The following is a 24,009-nucleotide window of genomic DNA, read 5'->3' on the forward strand; positions in this document are numbered from 1 at the left end:
GAACTGCGTTTTCATTGGCTAGGTATGCCGGCCAGTCAGTGTGGGCCAGAGCTGCGTTATTATTGGCTAGATCTGCACGGCAGTGTGGGCCAACGTTGCGTTATCATTGGCTAGATCTGGCGGCCAGTCAGTGTGGGCCAACGCTGCGTTATCATTGGCTAGATCTGCCGGCCAGTCAGTGTGGGCCAGAGCTGCATTATCATTGGCTAGGTCTGCAGACCGGTTAGTGTGGGCCAGAGCTGCGTTGTCATTGGCTAGATCTGCCGGCCGGTCCAGTAATGCCATCTTGCTTCACCTTGTGATATATTGTTTATTAATAAGGATTTGGCTTATGGTTTAGCTGCAGTGGGCGGCCTCCTGGAATTTTTCATCCTTCTCTTTATTGCAGGGAAATGTTTGTGTAATGTGGAGGCGGATTGTGTTTCTCAGCCTCCTGTAATTGGCCTTTCTTCTGCCAGATGTGAGGACTGTGCGGTGTGTGTGGAATAATCAGTCCTTATATGGGTGGTCTTATAGCTCCTCCAGTTCATTCTGACAGCCCTGACTGTGTAATGCGAGTACATTATACAGAGATGGGACTTGTGAAGACACCGGCGATAGTTGGACTCATTCCCCCGCACTACCTGCTTAGCTATACATTGTATCCTGGCCAAGATCTGCTTAAAGGAACACCCCGGGGAAGGCTTGTGGAGGGTCAAATAAAAAAAATGTATGTGAGCACCATTACTCATACAAGTCTCATATTTGTTGCAGCTGTTCTAGAGAAATTCCCATTGGAGAGGTCAGTCACATGACCAAGTTTTATAGAGCTGCAAGCAGAGTGGGAGTTTCAAAGCCATCACCTACCCACACCCACCTCCCGCAGCACAGGGAAGTGGGCGTGTTCAGCTATAGTCACAGGAAAAAGATGGCTATGCTTCTTCCCAGCTGTTCCCTGACTACCTCCTACGGTAGTTTGTATGTGACAGGGCTTGGGGTGGCGTGACCCTGTAGGCCGGGTGTGCCAGGGTTTGGGGTGAGGTGAGCCTATAGATGGGGTGTGGCGGTGTGCCAGGGTTTCGGGTCAGGTGACCCTGTAGGCAGCGTGTGGCGGTGTGCCTAGGTTTGGGGTCAGATGACCCTGTAGGCGGGGTGTGACGGTGTGCCTAGGTTTGGGGTGGCGTTACCCCATAAGCTGAGAGTAGCAGCATGCCAGGATTTAGGTTCACACACTGATGTACTTTTTCCCCCTTTAGGGCTACACCCAGCCTGGCCTCCCGTACATGCCCGGACAGATCTACGCCCCTCATCCGCAGGGTGTGGTCATGCAGCAAGCTCCACCTGTGGCTGCTATTGTCCCTCCTGGGCAACCACCAGCAATGCAGCAGGTAGGTGTCCATTGCTTGCAGGTAGGCTGCTCTGTGCACCTATGTCACCCGTGTGTTCCTGTCCCACGTTTACCTCTCTTGCTTTGTCTTACAGCCTGAAATGGGACTGCCTGCTAATAACATAATGGAGCTCCCTCCACCCTCTCCGCCCAAACCTAAAACCATCGTCCTTCCTCCCGGCTGGAAGACTGCCCGGGATCCAGAGGGCAAAATCTACTATTACCACGTCATAACCAGGTGAGGGTGAAATCTACTATTACCACGTCATAACCAGGTGAGGGTGAAATCTACTATTACCACGTCATAACCAGATAACCAGGTGAGGGCAAGGTCTACTGTTACCGTGTTATAACCAGGTGAGGGCAAAGTCTACTATATTACTAGGTAATAACCAGGTCAGGGCAAAATATACTATTACTAGGTAATAACCAGATGAGGACGAAATTTACTATTACCATGTCATAACCAAATAACCAGATGAGGGCAAAAACTACTCTTACCAGGTCATAACCAACATCTCTTAAAGAGAACCCGAGGTGGGTTTGAAGAATATTATCTGCACAGAGGCTGGATCTGCCTATACAGCCCAGCCTCTGTTGCTATCCCAAACCCCCCTAAGGTCTCCCTGCACTCTGCAATCCCTCATAAATCACAGCCACGCTGCTGACAAACAGCTTGTCAGAGCTGGCTGTGTTTATCTCTATAGTGTCAGTCTGCTGCTCTCCCCGCCTCCTGCAGAACTCCAGTCCCCACCTGCATCCCTTCCTTCCTTGCTGATTGGAGGGAAGGGGCGGGGCAGGGACCGGAGCTATGCAGGAGGCGGGGAGCAGCTGAGACTGACACTACAGATGTAAACACAGCCTCACAGCATGGCTGTGATTTATGAGGGATTGCAGAGTGCAGGGGGACCTTAGTGGGGTTTGGGATAGCAACAGAGGCTGGGCTGTATAGGCAGATTCAGCCTCTGTATGCAGATAACATTCTTTAAACACACCTCGGGTTCTCTTTAAAGGAAACACGAGGTGAAAATGAACTGAGATCTATCCTCCTCCTCCTCCTCCTCCTTTTTTTTTTTAAGATGGTCCAGTTTTATTTTATATTTAACCACTTCACCACTGAGGGGTTTTACCCCCTGACCACCAGAGCAATTTTCACCTTTCAGCGCTCCTTCCATTCATTCGTCTATAACTTTATCATTACTTATCGCAATGAAATGAACTATATCTTGTTTTTTCCGCCACCAATTAGGCTTTCTTTAGGTGGGACATTATGCCAAGAATTATTTTTTTCTAAATGTGTTTTAATGGGAAAATAGGAAAAATGTGGGGAAAAAAAAATTATTTTTCAGTTTTCGGCCATTATAGTTTTTAAATAATGCATGCTACTGTAATTAAAACCCATGAAATTTATGTGCCCTTTTGTCCCGGTTATAAAACCGTTTAAATTATGTCCCTATCACAATGTTTGGCGCCAATATTTCATTTGGAAATAAAGGTGCATTTTTTTCAGTTTTGCGTCCATCCCTAATTACAAGCCCATAGTTTATAAAGTAACAGTGTTATACCCTCTTGACTTAAATATTTAAAAAGTTCAGTCCCTAAGGTAACTAATTATGTATATTTTTTTTAATTGTAAATTTTTGAATTTTTTTTTTAATTACAAAAAAAAAAAAATGGGGAGTGTGGGAGGTAATGAGTTAATTTTGTGTGTAAAAGTCATTTATTTGTATGTGAAAAATGTGTAGGGTGTAGTTTACTATTTGGCCACAAGATGGCCACAGTAACTTTTTGCTTTATTGCGACCTCCAAGCCTCCTTCCGGAAGCTTGGAGGAAGAATAAGGAGGCTGGACACGTGAGTTTCTTCTCACAATGATCGCGCTGCCCATAGGAGAGCAGCGGGTCATTGTGGGGCTTAGATCAACGAACGGGAATGGATTTTCCCGTTCATTGATCTCCGGGCGAGCGGGCGGCGGCGGTTTTACTAGCGGCGGGCGGCGTGTTTACGAGCGGGAGCGCGGACAGCGTCGGGAACGCGGAAAGTACGTGTTTCTCCGTCCCTGGTTTTTAAAGGATGGAAAAAGGGGCGGAGAAATACGTACGCGCGGGGGTAAAGTGGTTAAATCTGCCTTTTAAGTTTTTTGTTGTGTTTTTTTTGTTTATTGCTTCATTGTCTCTGCTCAGTGACACATTTATTGAAGTATGCCCGAGCTAAAGTCTGAGCTATTAATGCCTTTTATCTCTTTCCTGCTCTCAGAAGCCAGGAGAGGGTTTTATGACTGGAATTCCTTATTAGTGAGGGTTACTCTATAGTCTGACCCGGTCCCAACCCGGACAGAAAATGTCACTTGTATACATGATTTTTAACTTTCAGACAGAGAAAGAAAAACCGGAACACAGCCTTATTTGTGTGCTATGCACTGTACATACTCATGCCTATCTCATGTCACGTGTCACCTCATGCATTCTTTAGTGATTTGTCATGCCGGATCTTTAAGTGGCAATCTGTGGCCTAGTCCATTGTCCCTCTTTACCCCTCCTGCAGAAGCCGCTTCGTCATGCCCTGCTGGCGTCCCTTCTTTATCCCTCCGATAGAAACATAGTGCATAGCTCGGCTGTTGCCTAGCAACTAGTCTATGCGACGTTGGAACCCCACAGTATCACCTGCAGGGTCTAATGCTGGCAAGGCATCGCAAACTGCTTACAAAGTGTGCTTTTGTAGCTCTGATTAGCCAATTCCAGCTTCAGCCGTAACTTGAGGATAACCAGTATAATAGAATTTTGCCTCTTCATTGTTGTCCGTTGAAAAAGGAAATGGTCACAAGAAATTCATTATGGGATTCAGGGTGTGAAGAGTACTGATGATATTCCAGAATTGGGTCACATGACTGTATTTGAAGAAGGCCTGTGTCCCACTTTAAATTGCAAAACACTCTTAAAGGAATACTGTAGGGGGGGGGGGAAATGAGTTGAACGTACCCGGGGCTTCTAATGGTCCCCCGCAGACATCCTGTGTTGGCGCAGCCACTCCCCGATGCTCCGGCCCCGCCTCCGGTTCACTTCCGGAATTTCAGACTTTAAAGTCTGAAAACCACTGCGCCTGCGTTGCCGTGTCCTCGATCCCGCTGATGTCACCAGAAGCGTACCGCGCAGGCACAGACCATACTGGGTCCGCCCAATACACTCCTGATGTCAGCAGGAACAAGTACATGGCAACGCAGGCTCAGTGGTTTTCAGACTTTAACCCCCGACCCCCACCTACAGTATTCCTTTAAAGGAGTCATCAGCCAAACCAAGTCCCCGGCACTCTACTTACCCGGGGCTTCCTCCAGCCCATTGTAGTTCTCAGCCGTTCGGCCCGTGGTCCCCGCCGGTGAAGAGGGCGACTTCCTCTACTGCGCCTGTGCGAACGCGGCTGTCAATCAAGTCCAGGTTCTTTGCGGTGTACTGTGCAGGAGCAGTTCTACGCCTGCGCAGTACACCGCGGATAACATGGGTTTGATTGACAGGCACAGTAGACGACCTCGAGGTGGGGACCCCGGACTGTGACTGAGAGCAAAGCTGCGGCTTGGGACGTGTCATCTGCGATGGGCTGAAGGAAACTCCGGGTAAGTAGAGCAGAGAGGGACTTGGTCTGGCTGATGACTCCTTTTTAAAGCGATTAGAGCGATTTTGGGCCCTGCTGTCCCTTATGAAAGCCTGCAGGGTAACTGTGGCAGATTGCAGTCGCTCCTATGCGATCATGGCCATTCACATTCAGCAGTGAAGTGCTTTTGGAATTGCCAGCGATTTCTAGAAAGCAGAAAACGCTCAGGTGGGCCCCAGGCCTTGGTTCAAAAATAAGTGTAGGTTGTTGTTGGAAAAAATAACACGCCCCTAAAAATTATTCTTTTGGAGCAAAAATGTAAGGAAAGAAAACCGCCCCTGGAGGGTACTTGCCTTGGGAGGGGGAAGCATCTGGATCCTAATGAGGCTTCCCCGGCCTCACCAGCCGGATCCAGCACTGGCAGCCCTCGGAAATACAGCCGACTAAATCTGCCATGGCACAGTAGTGCCTGCAGTGTTTTCCTTCCTGGCTCCAGCGCATACACCGTAGTGGCTTTCTGATGGGCTCCAGCGGCCATACCCGAACCTGATGGGCTCCAGCGGCCATACCCGAACCTGATGGGCTCCAGCGGCCATACCCGAACCTGATGGGCTCCAGCGGCCATACCCGAACCTGATGGGCTCCAGCGGCCATACCCGAACCTGATGGGCTCCAGCGGCCATACCCGAACCTGATGGGCTCCAGCGGCCATACCCGAACCTGATGGGCTCCAGCGGCCATACCCGAACCTGATGGGCTCCAGCGGCCATACCCGAACCTGATGGGCTCCAGCGGCCATACCCGAACCTGATGGGCTCCAGCGGCCATACCCGAACCTGATGGGCTCCAGCGGCCATACCCGAACCTGATCGTGTCTGCTCTATTGTGCAGGCCGATTGGGCTCGACTATTTCCACCAGAGCCCATTGGAAAGCCGCTAATATTTACATCACCGCTGTTTGGGGCTGCCAGCGCTGGATCCCGGAGCCTCAGTGGGATCCAGAGGCTTCCTCCTCACACGTATCGTCATTACCCATGTTGGACCTTCCTGTGGTTCCGACACCAGCTGTGCAGATTTACCTGCCCATCTCTGAGAGGGAAGCTCGGTGGGCCTGAGCTCTGACAGGGAGGCTCTCCTCCAGCTTTTATTTCACTTCTTTATTTAAATTATCTGAGACTTTCCCCACATGCTGACTGCTACTCTCATCCACAGGACCCTGCAGGTGTTTACATCCAGTACTCTAATTCTTCCCTACACACAGCAGCAGCTCAGGCCACGCCCCTTCTGCTCGTAACCAGCATGTTTGTATGTCGTTCTGCAGGCAGACGCAGTGGGACCCGCCCTCTTGGGACAACGTTGGAGAAGATACCGGAAGCCTGGATCATGAGTCGGAAATGGACCTGGGAACTCCCACATACGACGAGAGCCCAATGAAGGTAAATGTAGAGCTTATGTGGTGACACTACTGGCTACAACAACCAGTTACATAACATTACATCTGTCTCTTAGTCTATCAGCTCTTGTCTGAGAGTAATATAACTTAAAGCATGCCGCAAGAGAGAGCGGGAGAGATATGGAGGCTGCCATATTTTTTTCTTTTACACAATAGCAGTTGCCTGGCAGTTGTCCTGATCTATTTGGCTGCAGTAATGTCTTAATCACACACCTGATACAAGCATGTGGCTAATTCAGTCTCACTTCAGTCAGAAACCTCTGATCTGCACGCTTGTTTGGGGTCTATGGCTATAAGTACTAGAGGCAGTGGATCAGGACGACAGCCAGGCAATGTGCATTGCTTAAAATGAAATAAATATGGCAGCCTCCATACTCTTCTCGCTTGCATTATGCCATCAGCTGACTGCAATTCCCAGATCTGACGCTTGGAACACGCGCCAAATTGTCTGGGGGGGCTGAAAGATCTTTTGTGGAAAGATTGTTCACTGGTTTAGCACGCGTAAGGGCTTATTCACACTGTGAGCGATGAGCTATCTTTCCAATCCCAAACGTGGGTCCTGGACCATTTCCTGAGCGTTAACGCTTCAATCCAAAGCATTGGGAAATCGCCAAACGCTTGAAAAAGCGATTTGGTGAGCGCTTTGTAAAATTGTATCTATTTAGTTCCAGGTCAAAGAGGTCACTTCCGGATTGTCTTCAGGAAGAATAAAATCGCCAAACAAAAGCGCTTAAAAACGTGCAAAGCGCAGGAGAAGCGCTTACAAAAGTGCGATTACAAAAGCGATTGCGCTGGCGATTTTATAATGTGAACTAGGCCTCAGGGTGTCCTCAAGCCAAATGACGACAGTTTGTGATGTCTGTCATTATAAAGCCACAATCCAGTTGTAAAGCCTGGTACACACATCCAATTTTGATTGCCCAGTGATTAGCCGCTTTTACCACCTTCATATAGTATGAGGCCCTACAAGTTTTGAATACTGTGGACAGCTTGCGTAGGTAAGCTCCCATGCTACATGGATGTGGTAAAATTGGCCAGCTAAAATTTGGATGTGAGTAGCAGACTGGAGAGCTCCCCTAGATCTGTGGAGGCAGCTGGTGCAGAGCCTTGTTTCATCAGTCTTGAGGATATTTGATGGCCTAGACACTGGCCACTTGCTTCATCACTTTAAAGGGGAACTGAAGAGAGAGGTATATGGAGGCTGCCATATTTATTTCCTTTTAATCAATTCCAGCTGCCTGGCAGCCCTGCTGGTCTATTTCTCTGCAGTAGTATCTGAATAACACCAGAAACAAGCATGCAGCTAGTCTTGTCAGATCTGACTTTAAAGTCCGAAACACCTGATCTGCTGCATGCTTGTTCAGGGGCTATGGCTTATAGTATTAGAGGCAGAGGATCAGCAGGACAGCCTGGCAACTGGTATAACTTAAAAGGAAATAAATATGGTAGCCTCCGTATAACTCTCTCTTCAGTTCCCCTTTAAGCCCCATACACACATATGAGCCATGTCACCTGGCAGTGATTGGGACTCGATCCCGCAGGCAACATTGCTGGGCGCACCGGTGGCAGGTGGGACTGGGGCGCGCACCGGTGGCAGGTGGGACTGGGGCGCGCACCGGTGGCAGGTGGGACTGGGGCGCGCCGGTGGCAGGTGGGACTGGGGCGCGCCGGTGGCAGGTGGGACTGGGGCGCGCCGGTGGCAGGTGGGACTGGGGCGCGCCGGTGGCAGGTGGGACTGGGGCGCGCCGGTGGCAGGTGGGACTGGGGCGCGCCGGTGGCAGGTGGGACTGGGGCGCGCCGGTGGCAGGTGGGACTGGGGCGCGCCGGTGGCAGGTGGGACTGGGGCGCGCCGGTGGCAGGTGGGACTGGGGCGCGCCGGTGGCAGGTGGGACTGGGGCGCGCCGGTGGCAGGTGGGACTGGGGCGCGCCGGTGGCAGGTGGGACTGGGGCGCGCCCGTGGCAGGTGGGACTGGGGCGTGCCCGTGGCAGGTGGGACTGGGGCGCGCCCGTGGCAGGTGTGACTCTGACACTACAAAAGTCAAGGAACTTGGAATAAAGATGGCAGCCCCCATAGTCCCCTCCTGGCAGGCTTCTGTGTGAAGGGAAGACGGATTGTACCTTCCCAGCAGGAAATGATCTCTGGTCTCCTGCCTTTTACATAGTTACATAGTTATTTTGGTTGAAAAAAGACATACGTCCATCGAGTTGAACCAGTACAAAGTACAACTCCAGCCCGTCCCCCACATACCCCTGTTGATACAGAGGAAGGCGAAAAACCCCCCACAAGGCATGGTCCAATTAGCCCCAAAAGGGAAAAATTCCTTCCTGACTCCAGATGGCAATCAGATAAAATCCCTGGATCAACATCATTAGGCATAACCTAGTAATTGTAGCCATGGATGTCTTTCAATGCAAGGAAAGCATCTAAGCCACCTTTAAATGCAGGTATAGAGTTTGCCATAACGACTTCCTGTGGCAATGCATTCCACATCTTAATCACTCTTACTGTAAAGAACCCTTTCCTAAATAAATGGCTAAAACATTTTTCCTCCATGCGCATCTCATGTCTTCTAGTCTTTTGAGAAGGCCTAGGGACAAAAAGCTCATCCGCCAAGCTATTATATTGCCCTCTGATGTATTTATACATGTTAATTAGATCTCCTCTAAGGCGTCTTTTCTCTAGACTAAATAAACCCAGTTTATCTAACCTTTCTTGGTAAGCGAGACCTTCCATCCCACGTATCAATTTTGTAGCTAGTCTCTGCACCTGCTCTAAAACTGCAATATCTTTTTTGTAATGTGGTGCCCAGAACTGAATTCCATATTCCAGATGTGGCTAGAGAGTTAAACAGGGGCAATATTATGCTAGCATCTCGAGTTTTTATTTCCCTTTTAATGCATCCCAAAATTGTGTTCATTTCCTTTCCTTTTGGTTTTCCCTCTGTTGGCCTGAGATGCCTGAAATATGCTGGCTTTGGGCAGTTGCCAGCGTGGATTTGGCGAGAGGCTGCTGAGAGCTTTCTGCATGTTCCAGGCAGTGAGCAGAAGGTCGTGTGTATGCAGAGCGTGCAGTGCTGGCGTCACGTGTGTTCATCCTGTAGTGGGGCATGCTGGGACTCATAGTTCTCGTATAGTTTGCTGTGCATGCATGCTGGGACTTGTAGTGCTAGCATAGATAGCAAGAGTAAGTTGTGCATTCTGGGACTCGTGGTTCTGGTATAGAGTATGCTTTGCATGCTGGGATTCGTATTGCTAGCATAGATGGAAAGTGAGTTGCTGTGCATGCTGTGAATTGTGGTGCTGGCATCATCAGCAAGCGATTACCCGTGTATGGTGAGAATTCTAGTATCAGCACAGCCAGGCAGTGAGCTTGCCTCTGTATGTGCTGGGATCGACAGTACCTGTATATCCAATCAGCTTGTGGGCTCATACATGTAGTGCAAGCAGAGCTCTGTATGTGCTGGGATGGGTAGTACCAGTATATCCAGTTAGCATGTGTTTGAGCATGCTGAGACATGTAGTGCATGCAGAGCTTTGTATGTTCTGAGATTAGTAGTACCTGTATGTCCAGGTATGCTTGTGGCTGTGCATGCTGAGACTTGTAGTGCATGCACAGCTGTCTGCTGGGATTAGTGGTAGTAGTATGTCCAGGTATGCTTCTGGCTGTGTATGCTGAGACTTGTAGTGCAGCAGAGCAGTGTGCTGGGATTAGTGGTAGTAGTATGTCCAGGTACACTTGTGGCTGTGCATGCTGAGACTTGTAGTGCAGGCACAGCTGTCTGCTGGGATTAGTGGTAGTAGTATGTCCAGGTACACTTGTGGCTGTGCATGCTGAGACTTGTAGTGCAGGCACAGCTGTCTGCTGGGATTAGTGGTAGTAGTATGTCCAGGTACACTTGTGGCTGTGCATGCTGAGACTCGTAGTGCAGCACAGCTGTGTGCTGGGATTAGTGGTAGTAGTATGTCCAGGTACACTTGTGGCTGTGCATGCTGAGACTTGTAGTGCAGCAGAGCAGTGTGCTGGGATTAGTGGTAGTAGTATGTCCAGGTACACTTGTGGCTGTGCATGCTGACCCTTGTAGTGCATGCACAGCTGTGTGCTGGGATTAGTGGTAGTAGTATGTCCAGGTACACTTGTGGCTGTGCATGCTGACCCTTGTAGTGCATGCACAGCTGTGTGCTGGGATTAGTGGTAGTAGTATGTCCAGGTACACTTGTGGCTGTGCATGCTGACCCTTGTAGTGCATGCACAGCTGTGTGCTGGGATTAGTGGTAGTAGTATGTCCAGGTACACTTGTGGCTGTGCATGCTGAGACTTGTAGTGCAGCAGAGCTGTCTGCTGGGATTAGTGGTAGTAGTATGTCCAGGTACACTTGTGGCTGTGCATGCTGAGACTTGTAGTGCATGCACAGCTGTCTGCTGGGATTAGTGGTAGTAGTATGTCCAGGTACACTTGTGGCTGTGCATGCTGAGACTTGTAGTGCAGCACAGCTGTGTGCTGGGATTAGTGGTAGTAGTATGTCCAGGTACACTTGTGGCTGTGCATGCTGAGACTTGTGGTGCAGCACAGCTGTGTGCTGGGATTAGTGGTAGTAGTATGTCCAGGTACACTTGTGGCTGTGCATGCTGAGACTTGTAGTGCATGCACAGCTGTCTGCTGGGATTAGTGGTAGTAGTATGTCCAGGTACACTTGTGGCTGTGCATGCTGAGACTTGTAGTGCAGCAGAGCAGTGTGCTGGGATTAGTGGTAGTAGTATGTCCAGGTACACTTGTGGCTGTGCATGCTGAGACTTGTGGTGCAGCAGAGCTGTGTGCTGGGATTAGTGGTAGTAGTATGTCCAGGTACACTTGTGGCTGTGCATGCTGAGACTTGTAGTGCAGCAGAGCAGTGTGCTGGGATTAGTGGTAGTAGTATGTCCAGGTACACTTGTGGCTGTGCATGCTGAGACTTGTAGTGCAGCAGAGCAGTGTGCTGGGATTAGTGGTAGTAGTATGTCCAGGTACACTTGTGGCTGTGCATGCTGAGACTTGTAGTGCAGGCACAGCTGTCTGCTGGGATTAGTGGTAGTAGTATGTCCAGGTACACTTGTGGCTGTGCATGCTGAGACTTGTAGTGCAGCAGAGCTGTCTGCTGGGATTAGTGGTAGTAGTATGTCCAGGTACACTTGTGGCTGTGCATGCTGAGACTTGTAGTGCAGGCACAGCTGTCTGCTGGGATTAGTGGTAGTAGTATGTTCAGGTACACTTGTGGCTGTGCATGCTGAGACTTGTAGTGCAGCAGAGCAGTGTGCTGGGATTAGTGGTAGTAGTATGTCCAGGTACACTTGTGGCTGTGCATGCTGAGACTTGTAGTGCAGGCACAGCTGTCTGCTGGGATTAGTGGTAGTAGTATGTCCAGGTACACTTGTGGCTGTGCATGCTGAGACTTGTAGTGCAGCAGAGCAGTGTGCTGGGATTAGTGGTAGTAGTATGTCCAGGTACACTTGTGGCTGTGCATGCTGAGACTTGTAGTGCAGCAGAGCAGTGTGCTGGGATTAGTGGTAGTAGTATGTCCAGGTACACTTGTGGCTGTGCATGCTGAGACTTGTAGTGCAGGCACAGCTGTCTGCTGGGATTAGTGGTAGTAGTATGTTCAGGTACACTTGTGGCTGTGCATGCTGAGACTTGTGGTGCATGCACAGCTGTCTGCTGGGATTAGTGGTAGCAGTATGTCCAGGAACACATGTGGCTGTGCATGCTGAGGCTTGTAGTGCAGGCACAGTTGTTTGCTGGGATTGGTAGTACCAGTATGTCCAGGTACACTTGTGGCTGTGCCTGCTGACACTTGTAGTGCAAGCAGAGCTCTGTATGTGCTGGTTTACAGGTTTTCATACTGAGTCTTGTAGTGCAGGCAAACTGTGTGGTGGGATTTGCAGTATAGCCTGTAAGTTGCTGACAGTTCACTATTGGGTTAAACATCCCATTGAGTACAGCAGTCTTTGCAGAGAGCGGTGCCAGGAGACGTCAGGCTCTGCACCTCGTATATCAGGAGAATTGTAGCGCAAGCCACAGAGAGAGCTATAATCAGCGGAGGTTATTGGGGACCGCAGAGACGGGCGCACCACCCGCTGCTGCCAGATCCTGAATCAGCTGCCGCTCTGTGGGCACGGAGGTCTGCGAGGCCTGTCCAGCTGACGTGTCCATCGGCTCGCAGTGTCTGGCTGTGGCCGAAATGGTGGAAGTGCGATCCGGCCTACAGGAACCACTTTCACCAGAAGGGGGAGCAGTGTGCTCGTCTAAAATCTTACAAAACGCATTCTCTATTGTGGCAGCTGCTACAGGAAGAATTAAAGGACAACTGAATTGAGAGAGCTATGGAGGCTGCCATACAGGATCTTCTCAAAAAATTAGCATATTGTGATAAAGTTCATTATTTTCTGTAATGTACTGATAAACATTAGACTTTCATATATTTTAGATTCATTACACACAACTGAAGTAGTTCAAAGCCTTTTATTGTTTTAATATTGATGATGTTGGCATACAGCTCATGAAAACCTAAAATTCCTATCTCAAAAAATTAGCATATCACGAAAAGGTTCTCTAAATGAGCTATTAACCTAATCATCTGAATCAACTAATTAACTCTAAACACCTACAAAAGATTCCTGAGGCTTTTAAAACTCCCAGCCTAGTTGATTACTCAAAACCGCAATCATGGGTAAGACTGCCGACCTGACTGCTGTCCAGAAGGCCATCATTGACACCCTCAAGCAAGAGGGTAAGACACAGAAAGAAATTTCTGAACAAATAGGCTGTTCCCAGAGTGCTGTATCAAGGCACCTCAGTGGGAAGTCTGTGGGAAGGAAAAAGTGTGGCAGAAAACGTTGCACAACGAGAAGAGGTGATCGCACCATGAGGAAGATTGTGGAGAAGGACCGATTCCAGACCTTGGGGGACATGCGGAAGCAGTGGACTGAGTCTGGAGTAGAAACACCCAGAGCCACCGTGTACAGGCATGTGCAGGAAATGGGCTACAGGTGCCGCATTCCCCAGGTCAAGCCACTTTTGAACCAGAAACAGTGGCAGAAGCGCCTGACCTGGGCTACAGAGAAGCAGCACTGGACTGATGCTCAGTGGTCCAAAATACTGTTTTCAGATGAAAGCAACATTTGCACGTCATTCGGAAATCAAGGTGCCAGAGTCTGGAGGAAGACTGAGGAGAGGGAAATGCCAAAATGCCTGAAGTCCAGTGTCAAGTACAGGTCAGGCGCTTCTGCAGCGGTTTCTGGTTCAAAAGTGGCTTGACCTGGGGAATGTGGCACCTGTAGCCCATTTACTGTACATGCCTATACACTGTGTCTCTGGGTGTTTCTACTCCAGACTCAGTCCACTGCTTCCGCAGGTGCCCCAAGGTCTGGAATCGGTCCTTCTCCACAATCTTCCTCAGGATCCGTTCACCTCTTCTAGTTGTGCAGCGTTTTCTGCCACACTTTTTCCTTCCCACAGACTTCCCACTGAGGCGCCTTGATACAGCACTCTGGGAACAGCCTATTCCTTCAGAAATTTCTTCCGTGTCTTACCCTCTTGCTTGAGGGTGTCAATGATGGCCTTCTGGACAGCAGTCAGGTCGGCAGTCTTACCCATGTTTGCGGTTTTGAGTAATGAACCAGGCTGGGAGATTTTAAAAGCCTCAGGATTTTTTTGCAGGTGTTTAGAGTTAATTCATTGATTCAGATGATTAGGTTAATAGCTCATTTAGAGAACCTTTTCATGATATGCTAATTTTTTGAGATAGGAATTTTGGGTTTTCATGAGCCGTATGCCCAAATCATCAATATTAAAACAATAAAAGGCTTTGAACTACTTCGGTTGTGTGTAATGAATCTAAAATATATGAAAGTCTAATGTTTATCAGTACATTACAGAAAATAATGAACTTTATCACAATATGCTAATTTTTTGAAAAGATACTGTATTTATTCCCTTTTAAGCAATATCAGTTGCCTGGCAGCCCTGCTGATCCTCTGCCTCTAATACTTTTAGCCACAGACCCTGAACAAGCATGCAGCAGATCAGGTGTTTCTGACATTGTCAGATCTGACAAGATTAGCTGCATGCTTGTTTCTGGTGTTATGCAGACACTACTGCAGCCACATAGACCAGCAGGATAGCCCAGCAAATGGTATTAGTTAAAAGGAAATAAATATGGCAGCCCTGGCAGCCTCCATATCTCTCTCACTACAGTTGTCCTTTAAGCAGAACTCTAGCTAAACAGATGCCTAAAATATGCTTATCAGAATACCTATAATACTTATCAAACCCCCATGTGAGTCGCACACCCCTGCTGTATAGCTAGAAGGGAACCTGCTTGGTTTGTAGCCTTCTCTCCTATCCCGAGGCCTGGCTCAGATGGATGGTTGTACAATGCGTTTCCCAAGCGGACTATCCCCTGATCCACCATCTATTCCTATCTCTGTTCTAGTAGGCGGTTGCATGTATGTTTGCAGCCAATCGTGGTTCGGATACGCTCAGACTGGGAGCACACTTCTTTGTGCAGAAAACTGACCGCTCACTGCCACACCAGTGCAGGGGCCACGTTCACGTTTTTAGGGTGCCCCACGGCGACACTGCTCTGTGGAATTTTAATAAACAACGTGACCTGCAGCTAACCCTGTTTCAGATTTTGTCCCCTTATGTGATTGTTTGACACCCCCCGCTCTGAGATCCAGAGCCTTCCCTCTCCATAGGCGGGTATCTGATTGATTTATTTTTGAGTCACTTCAGTGTTACCTGACCACAAAGTTTATACAACATAACAAGGTACAGAAATATTGGCTTCTCCTATAGCGGCATTGAATAGATCAAATAGGGAAGTGGCGCTAAAAGGGTGTGGCCCAATGTCGATACATACATTGATAAATGATCCCAGCTAGGGATGATCAGAGATGCAAATTTCTCCTTGAATTCAAATTGCATGTTAATTATATGCAGCTTTAAATTGGACCAATCAGAATAACTTCCTGTCAGTTTTTATTGGTCCAAGTTTGTCCAAGTCCAAGCTGCATAACATTTCTATGAAACGTGAATGCAAGGAGCATCTCATTGAGCATCCGTAGTCCCTGCAGTATCAGGGCTGCCACTGTGACAAAGGGGGGGTATTGTGCCAGGGCACCTACCACTCCAGCCCCCCCAAATGCCACCGGACTCGTAAAGTGGCCTCCCCCAACTGCTCCTCATGGCCCCGTATGTTCAGTAGTTCAGCTGCCTTGAATTCTTTCACCTTTCTCGACAGCTGCTCCGTTCCGATCTCTGTATTCAGCTGCGCTACCTGCCTCTTCTCTTTGCCCAGCATGTTCTGTACACATAATATGTGCCAGATGGAGAAGAAGCAGGCAACTGCGCTGAAGACTGAAATCGGGACAGTTGAGAGATTTCAAAGCAGCTGAACAACCAAATGGGGGCCACAGGGAGCAGTGAGGGGTGTGGAGGCACCGGGAGCTGACTTTCATGGGGGAGGGCCCCCAAGTTACCTTTTCCCTAGTACCCCCGTGTGGCTTAAACTGGCCCTGAGCAGTATCCACAGAGCAGAAGCACAGAGCAGAAGCACCTGCGTGAAAGTCTGCCAGAATCTGGGAGTTTTGTAGAACGGAGTGTCCCTTTAAACCACCCCGATGATTACAGAGCCGTTCCTGGAACCTGTACTTCCTGAACACAGAGGCTCCCGCGCTGACGTTTCATGTTGTTCCTCTAGGAAAAAAGAAGGGGGGGGGGGGAATTATACACACAATAAAACCGCTGGCAGAGTTTTCCCCTGCAGCCGTCACTCCCGCCTGCCCCAATTAAAGATCGCTTCATAATTAAAGCAGTCAGGGCTGTGAGAGTCTCATTCATTCATTAGCCGGGGAAAATAATTCTGTCGCTCTTTATAAATGGCGGCTTTGAGCCGGCAGACCGCCGCCCCCCTCGCGTGATTCGGAATTATGAGAGGCGACACAACCTGGGAGCGTTTAGCTTCTATGAATTATGTTGTTGGCTGGCTGCCATCTGTATATTAAATCTTTATTCTCATAATAAAAAAAATATAATATCGAGCAGGGCTTTGCTTCTCTGCAAAACTTTTACCCCTGTGCAAAACGCCATCGCGCCACAGATGTCTGGTGCGCCGGCATCTGGCTGTGCTACACAGGGCACTTTCCACACAAAAGGCGATTATTTCACACGCGAGCGGAAGTCTGTCCATCTAAACAACCTCAAATGGCTATAGAGCCGGATTTACTAATAGAGGAATGCAGCACCAGGAGTGCTGCTGGCTCCAAATAGCTCTGTACAGCGCAGTGGAATATGTCAGAGCTATATAAATGTATAATAATAATAATAGTGTGTGACTGTGGTGAGGACATTAGAGTGTAAGCTCCTCTGGTGCAGAGACTGTTGGGAATGGATCAGTGATCTCTGTACAGCGCAGTGGAATATGTCAGAGCTATATAAATGTATAATAGTGTGTGACTGTAGTGAGGGCATTAGAGTGTAAGCTCCTCTGGTGCAGAGACAGATGGATCAGTGATCTCTGTACAGCGCAGTGGAATATGTCAGAGCTATATAAATGTATAATAATAATAGTGTGTGACTGTGGTGAGGGCATTAGAGTGTAAGCTCCTCTGGTGCAGGGACTGTTGGGAATGGATCAGTGATCTCTGTACAGCGCAGTGGAATATGTCAGAGCTACATAAATATATAATAATAGTAATAGTGTGTGACTGGTGAGGGCATTAGAGTGTAAGCTCCTCTGGTGCAGAGACTGATAGGAATGGATCAGTGATCTCTGTACAGCGCTGTGGAATATGTCAGAGCTAAATAAATGTATAACAATAATAGTGTGTGACTGCACCAGAGGAGCTTACACTCTAATGTCCCCACCACAGAGACTGATGGGATTGCGTGAGTCTGTGTAGCAGGTTAGCGTGTGACACGTGGAGGCAGCAGCTGTCCATGCAGTTAGAAGTCACGTGATTGGCTGTGACACAGGTATACATGTCTAGTCCTCACTGGTCTGTTATTGCCATAGCTTTATACCCGTCCCCGTGGAGCGTTCAGTCTCGGGAACAGCTGAGCCCTTATTACCCCCAGGGGGTCCCCCAGTAAATCACGTCTTGCTTTGGGGGGCCCTGTGCATTCTATACATTGTGTCTGCTGCGTATCGGCGAGCGTCCTGCTGCTCCGGAATCTGAATGTATCGCACAGCTGGCGGGAGAACTCGGGAATCCGCTCCTCTGTCTGCTTGTTTAACCATCTGCTGCTACAGATCAGGCTAAAGGGGCGGCCTTCATAGAGAGAGGCTCCTGTGCGAAGGGCCCAAAAATGTACAGAAAGTGAGAGTGGCCAGCCTGTCAGGAGGGTCACTGAACCCATCCATCCAGACTGACCCTGCTGGGTAATGTAGTTACCACTAGGGGTCACTAAGCTCCATTGTTGTCCTGCCAGCTAGAGATGATGGAAGATGGTGATTTATTCCTCCTTGATGCCATTTTTGTTGTAGTTTTCAAGCAGAAACTGAAGCGAAAAAAGTTGATATAATTAATTGGTTGTGTAGTACGGATAATTACTATTATTAGTAGTAAAAAAAAACAAATATTTTTCAGTTATGTATTTTTTTTTTTTTTTTATAACATTGCATCATTCTCTAATGTTTGCACTTTACGCACTGCTCAGCATTCTAAATGATTTTACAGAGCAGGACAGTGAACTTTTGAACTGTCCTCTGCAGGAAAAAAAAAAACAATATAATTCTGGACTCTTGTGATAATAAGCTTCAGAAGACAGCGCTCTCTGCCACTTTGAAAGTTGTGGAGCTCAATGGCTTTTTTGCATAGATAACGGAGTTTCTCAACTCTGCCTGTACTGGAAACAATATAAGACTTATGTCTCTGTTTCTAATGTTTTATTTCTTAGCTGTACTACACATACAAATCATTATATCATAATTTTTTTTCGCTTCAGTGTCTCTTGAATTATAGTAGTTCAAATCAGAAACTAATGCGTTTGATTGGTCCAATTTAAATCTCAATGTAAATTGACTCTCTGAGCACTGCTCTGTTGGCTATTCCCCTCCCTCACCCCTGCTGGGCAATATACCTTTGTACATGTGTTACAAGGCTTAAAGCAAACCTGAAGGAAAAAGTAAAAAAAAAACCTGTATATGATGAATTGGATGTGTGGTACGGATAATGAATAGAACATTCGTTGCAAAGAGAAGTCCCATATTTTCAGCTATGTAGCTTTTTTGTTTTTTTTATAAATAACTTCATCATTCTGTCACTTTTATTTTTAAAACCACACTCCGTCTTTCAACCACTTAAGGACCGTAGGCTTACACCCCCTGGTGACCAGGCTATTTTTTTTCAATTTAGGCCACTGCAGCTTAAGACCTCGCTGCAGGACGTACAACTCAGCACACAAGTGATTTGTCCCCACCCCCTCCTTTCCTGCCCACCAACAGAACTTTGTTTGTGGGCTGTGATGCTCCTGGAATGTTTTTTGTTGTGTTTTTTTTACAAATATTTAATTTGTTTCTTTTCTAAATAAATTTGCTTTTTTTTGGGGGGGGGGGGGGGGGGGGGGGGCTCCAGCTCTCCCCCCTCCCCCCCCCCGCCAGCCAATCAACGCAGTCGGCTGTCATAGGCATCAGCCTATGAGAGCCGATCACTCTCCTGTCTCCCAGGGTTAGATTGCAGCGCTGTTCAGAGTAAATAGTCTTAACAATCTTCTAGCAGCGATCGCCCCTGGGAGACTGATGACAGAGCGGACCTCCGTCATTCAAGCGGACATGCGTGCGCGATCTCCTGCAAAACCCCGCCCCAGGATTTGACGCCAATTGGCGTTAGGTGGTCCTGGGGCTGCCCGTCGGCGTGACACGGTTGTTGGGTAGTAAAGCAGAGATTATGACCCTTTGAACTTTCCTGCAGTAAAACCTTATATCAAGCTGTCTCTCACTATTTCTTGGCAGTTTAAGTGCTTCAAAAAACAGGACTGTATTCCACCCAGGTTGGGTCCCATAGCGCAGAGAAGCTCTTTTGCATAGATAACTGAAGATTCTTAACTCTTTATGCACTGGAAAACAATGAGACATTTTTTTTTGTTTGTTTTATTTTCTGTTAATGTTCTTTTTTAGCTGTACTACACATTCAATTCATTATCTCAAGTTTATTTTTGCTTCTTAGCTCTTTTACAAATTATAGAGTCACCATTTAAAGTATACCAGAGAGGGGTCCACATGGATAAAATATACATACCTGGGGCTTCCTCCAGCCCCCTCCAGGCTGATCGTTTCAATGCCGTCCTCTTCTGACTCCCCCTTTGCCCACTACTGGCCCTGGAAAATCCGTCAGTCGGGGCCAACTGCGCATGTGCAGTCAGGCCAGGGATGCTCCCATCGCAGTAGTACTGTGCAGAGCGCTCCCAGTGACGCGAACGTGGCGGGAGCGCACCGCCTGCCCATGCATGCGCAGTTGGCCCCGGACAAGAGGACTTTCCGGGGCCAGTTGCGGGAGAACGGGCAGTCAGAAGAGGACGGCGTGGGAGTGATCAGGCCGGAGGGGGCTTCCTCCAGCCCCAGGTATGTATAGTTTATCTATGTGGCCCTGTCTCTGGTACACTTTAAAGCCGTGTACTCACCAGGAATTTCTTTCGCTCTGCAGGGATCGGTACACGAACTCTTGAGTAACAATGGTGTGCGGACGCGGTACAGATGCATCACTGGCCTCCAAGCTAGAGATGCGTTTGTTGCTATGTAGAGGGGCAGAGGGAGAAGGAGCAGTGCACAATGAAACACATTCCTGCGGACAGGAATTGGACGGTGCTCAGGCATAGATAGTTAAAGACCGGCATGTAAGATCTTTAGTAGACATTGGGCGGCTGCTGGACACGCACTAGAGTTGCTCCCAATTCTCGGCGGAGGCGGGTTTTCCTGTCCATTCCAGCGTGTGTATGTGGCCTATAAACAGAAGTCTTTGTTCTGTTGACAGACTGATTCCTCATTCGCTTTTACTGACCATTAAATCTTTTTCTTTCTAGTCTTCCAAAAAGACAAAGACTGCAGAAGCGGACACATCCAGTGAACTGGCCAAGAAGAGCAAAGAGGTCTTCAGAAAGGAGGTGCGTACGCAGATCCACATCCCCACTATCCACAAACCTTTCCTTCTCTGCCGGGTCCCCGTAGAGTATCCTGGTGGTCCTTATTATTATGCTTTCCATTGCCTGATGCTATTCTCAGGGCTGAATTTCCCTGCCAAGAACTTATAAGCACAGGAGACTGTTTAAACCACACCCCTCAGTAAAAGCCACACCCCCTTAATGATGATGATGGGCACCAAAAAAAAGAAATCATTCTACGGTGTGTCACCTTGACAGCAGTAATAAATTTAAAGTGCCCCTGACCTCTTAGTGTTATTTTATTTGCTGTGCTGTGACCTAAATCACAATACCTCACTACCCCCCCCCCCCCCCCCCCCAACTTGAGCAGAACGTCGAAGATGGGCTTGAGAAAAGCGTCAGTACTTCCTCCTCTCTGCCCCTCCACTCACTGTTATTAGCTCCTATCTGCACAGCATGCTGGGCAGCTGCGCTACGTGCGGTCTTGAGGTAATTGCCCTCAGAACGATAGTGTACTAATAGCCGTATTAGTACATTATCGTTCTGAGCGAAATTACCTCAACCCCACACACAGCGCAGCTCCCCTGTGCACTCTGCAGATAGGAACTAATAGCGGCGAGTGTAGGGGGCGTTACTGATGACAGGCAGAGAGGAGGAAGTACTGACACTTCCTCCCCGCCCATCACTGAGCTCTGCATCATGGCTGAGCAGAGGGGGAGATGCTGGGGGGGGGGCGGCATGGTGCTGTGACTCTTATGTCACAGCAAATAAAAAAAAAAGCATTAACATTTTATTTAAAAACAAGGTCGGGTACTTTGAAGTGGATCAGAGATAAACTTTTACTCATTGCATACTTGTGTTCCTTACATATAGTTTATAGGGCATTCCTCAAGCCAAATACTTTTTTTTTTTTTTTAAATACTCTTATTCCCTATAAACTAAACAAGCCTCACCCACAGCTTTTCCAGAGTGCCTTGGCACTGTGAGCCTTAGTAGCAAGGGCTTATGGGAGCTCAGTCTGGGCAGGAAGAGGAGGAGGTTACTAGCCAGAGTTTCCAGAGGCAGAGGGGAGGAGGAGAGAGAGGAGTGAAGTATTTACAGGTTTAGGGCTGGAGATGCTATCAGCTTGCCTGTGTGTAATGTGACAAACATGGCCGATCTCATTGTATCACAGGAATAAATAATCCTATACTGTTGAAGCTGTTTGCAGCTAGATTTGCTGTGTAAACTATCTAAACTATCTAAACTTTAGATAAGATATATAGACAAGTTACTTGTTATATTCAGTTTTTGATCTCTTATCCGCTTTAAGCACGTAAATCGGGGTGGGGTACGATTTTGCAACTTCTCTCATTGTTCTGGCCTCTCCAAAAGCAGAAATCGAGCATTATAAATTGTGGGAAGGGCTGCAGTGCTATTTCCTCCAAGCAGGACATTTTTTATTTTTTTTAATATACCTCCTTCCGTGTCTGCTCTAAGTTATTTTATTGATTGTGCCAGTCCATGTTTTGCGACAGTGACTTGTTTTGATGGGTAATTTAACCCCTTCCTCTCCTGCGCGAACGAAGTGCTACTCGTAATCTCAAACTTGTGTGCGGCTGTGACAAACGCTCCTGATGGCAGGGAAGAGGCATAAACTTCATCAGGTCATCATTACTCTGCGTGGGTGCTGAATTCAGCACCCACACAGAGTAATGATGACCTGATATAAGACGTTGCCAGTGAGAGTTTATTCTCAAAGCCCAGATATTTCACCCTTCAAACCAAAATTGGAATATAGGTTTCCAGTAAAGATACAATCTCATCAGCTTAGTATCGCTTCAGGTTCACGGCAAGATCATCGTATTTTCTGTGAAGCCTCCAGCCATTAGAGGCCGCTGTACACCATTTAGTGGGTCTCTGAAACCAGAAGGGGATAACGTTTCTTCTCTCTCCTATATGTAGATGTCACAGTTCATAGTGCAGTGCCTGAACCCGTACCGCAAGCCCGACTGTAAGATCGGTCGGATCAACACCACTGAAGACTTCAAGCACCTGGCCCGCAAGGTAGAGTATTCCTCCATCTTGTGATTTATTATCCCGCAATGCAAGCAGTCTGTGTCTCCATCAAACCTGCAACCTAATGCTGAGGGGGAGGGAGGTGTGTAATACGTTTTTAGGCCCAACTTGGAGTTGACCCTTAACTTTTGTTGTGCGTATCGCTGTTCTTTGTACCAAGTTGCCCGTTCTGAATTTTCTAGCCTGCTTGTTAATGAAGCCCCTCCCTTTTCTCCACCCACAGCTGACGCACGGCGTCATGAACAAAGAGCTGAAATACTGCAAGAACCCAGAGGACCTGGACTGCAACGAGAACGTCAAACACAAGACCAAGGAGTACATAAAGAAGTACATGCAGAAGTTCGGGTCCGTCTACAAACCCAAGGAGGACATAGATATGGAATAACGCCCTCTGGTGGTAGTGCCCAGATGGCTGCCACCCTTTCGTTTTGGACTAAGCATTAACCCCGTAAGGAGGCGTAGCCTTCAGCGGGCGACGACTTCGGGTGACCTCACCCTTCAGATGTACAGAACCCAATCATGAGGACATAACCACCTTCTGTCATTACTTCTGATCCCCAGAAGAGTCTCTCGGCCTGGAGGGAGGATAATGAGTGCAAGCTCTGTGGACGAATTCCAAATTGTGCTTCCTCGCCGTCTTTTCAGCCAGCCGACCGGCATTTCCTGTACAGCGCAATAAATCGTGGACACCCCATTTTTGATTACCTCCCCTGCCCCCACCCCCATATAGACGTGTATTATATTTTAACAGATGTGAATATGTTATATATTTTTGTTTCATCTTTCACCCCTCACAAGTTAACGAGGATTTTTTTTCTTTTTAACGAGTGCTATCAATTAATCATGCGGATTCATCCTGTAAATATTCAACTACTCACCGCTAATTGTGTTCCTATAGAATTTTTTTTTTTAAATATAATTATTGTATTGGTTTTTTCGCTTTTTTGTTTAATTTTTGTTTTTTCCCCCCTTGGCAGCTTTGTGCGTTATGTTTTTATTTTAATTTGTTTTCTTTTCTTTTTAATTTACTGCTTATATCATTTTACATCAGATTTTTACAGAATTTTTTATGTATAAATGATGGAAAAAAAACAACACAAAAAAAGTAAATAAAATACATTTGCCTACGGGGATGTGTAAGGATCACAGCGAAAACTGTTGGTATTTTTGTTCCTGTATTTTTATAGTCTCTCTCGATGATGAAAAGCTGTACATTGTGTTTACATGAAGTTTAATGTAGGCAGCCTTTGCCCATGCTGTTGTATGGTATAAAATGATAATATATTTATGGAGTTTGCGGTGTGACTTCCGTGTCCAGAGTTGGCGTCTTCTGATTGGAGCGAATGCCCGGAGGACGATCGTGCGAACGTTTCCGCAGCCCTAAAATAAATCTTCAACCGATCTGGTTATTCATTCT

The 24,009-nt window shown here is 47.7% G+C and overlaps 1 protein-coding gene across 2 annotated transcripts in view; it reads left to right on the forward strand.

Moving 5' to 3' along the window:
• Positions 1–23,747, forward strand: part of SETD2 (SET domain containing 2, histone lysine methyltransferase) — a 109,772-nt gene extending 86,025 nt beyond the window's left edge. For both annotated transcript variants that reach the window (XM_068235213.1, XM_068235214.1), the window contains 6 exons: positions 1,236–1,367; positions 1,462–1,604; positions 6,272–6,386; positions 20,457–20,537; positions 22,479–22,580; positions 22,816–23,747. In XM_068235213.1, coding sequence (XP_068091314.1) covers positions 1,236–1,367; positions 1,462–1,604; positions 6,272–6,386; positions 20,457–20,537; positions 22,479–22,580; positions 22,816–22,977 — 735 coding nt within the window. In that variant the 3' untranslated portion in view covers positions 22,978–23,747. The remainder of the gene's footprint in view (positions 1–1,235; positions 1,368–1,461; positions 1,605–6,271; positions 6,387–20,456; positions 20,538–22,478; positions 22,581–22,815) is intronic.
• Positions 23,748–24,009: the final 262 nt, after the last annotated feature.

This window comes from Hyperolius riggenbachi, chromosome 5, assembly GCF_040937935.1.
Source record: "Hyperolius riggenbachi isolate aHypRig1 chromosome 5, aHypRig1.pri, whole genome shotgun sequence".
In the NCBI taxonomy this organism is placed as follows: domain Eukaryota; kingdom Metazoa; phylum Chordata; class Amphibia; order Anura; family Hyperoliidae; genus Hyperolius; species Hyperolius riggenbachi.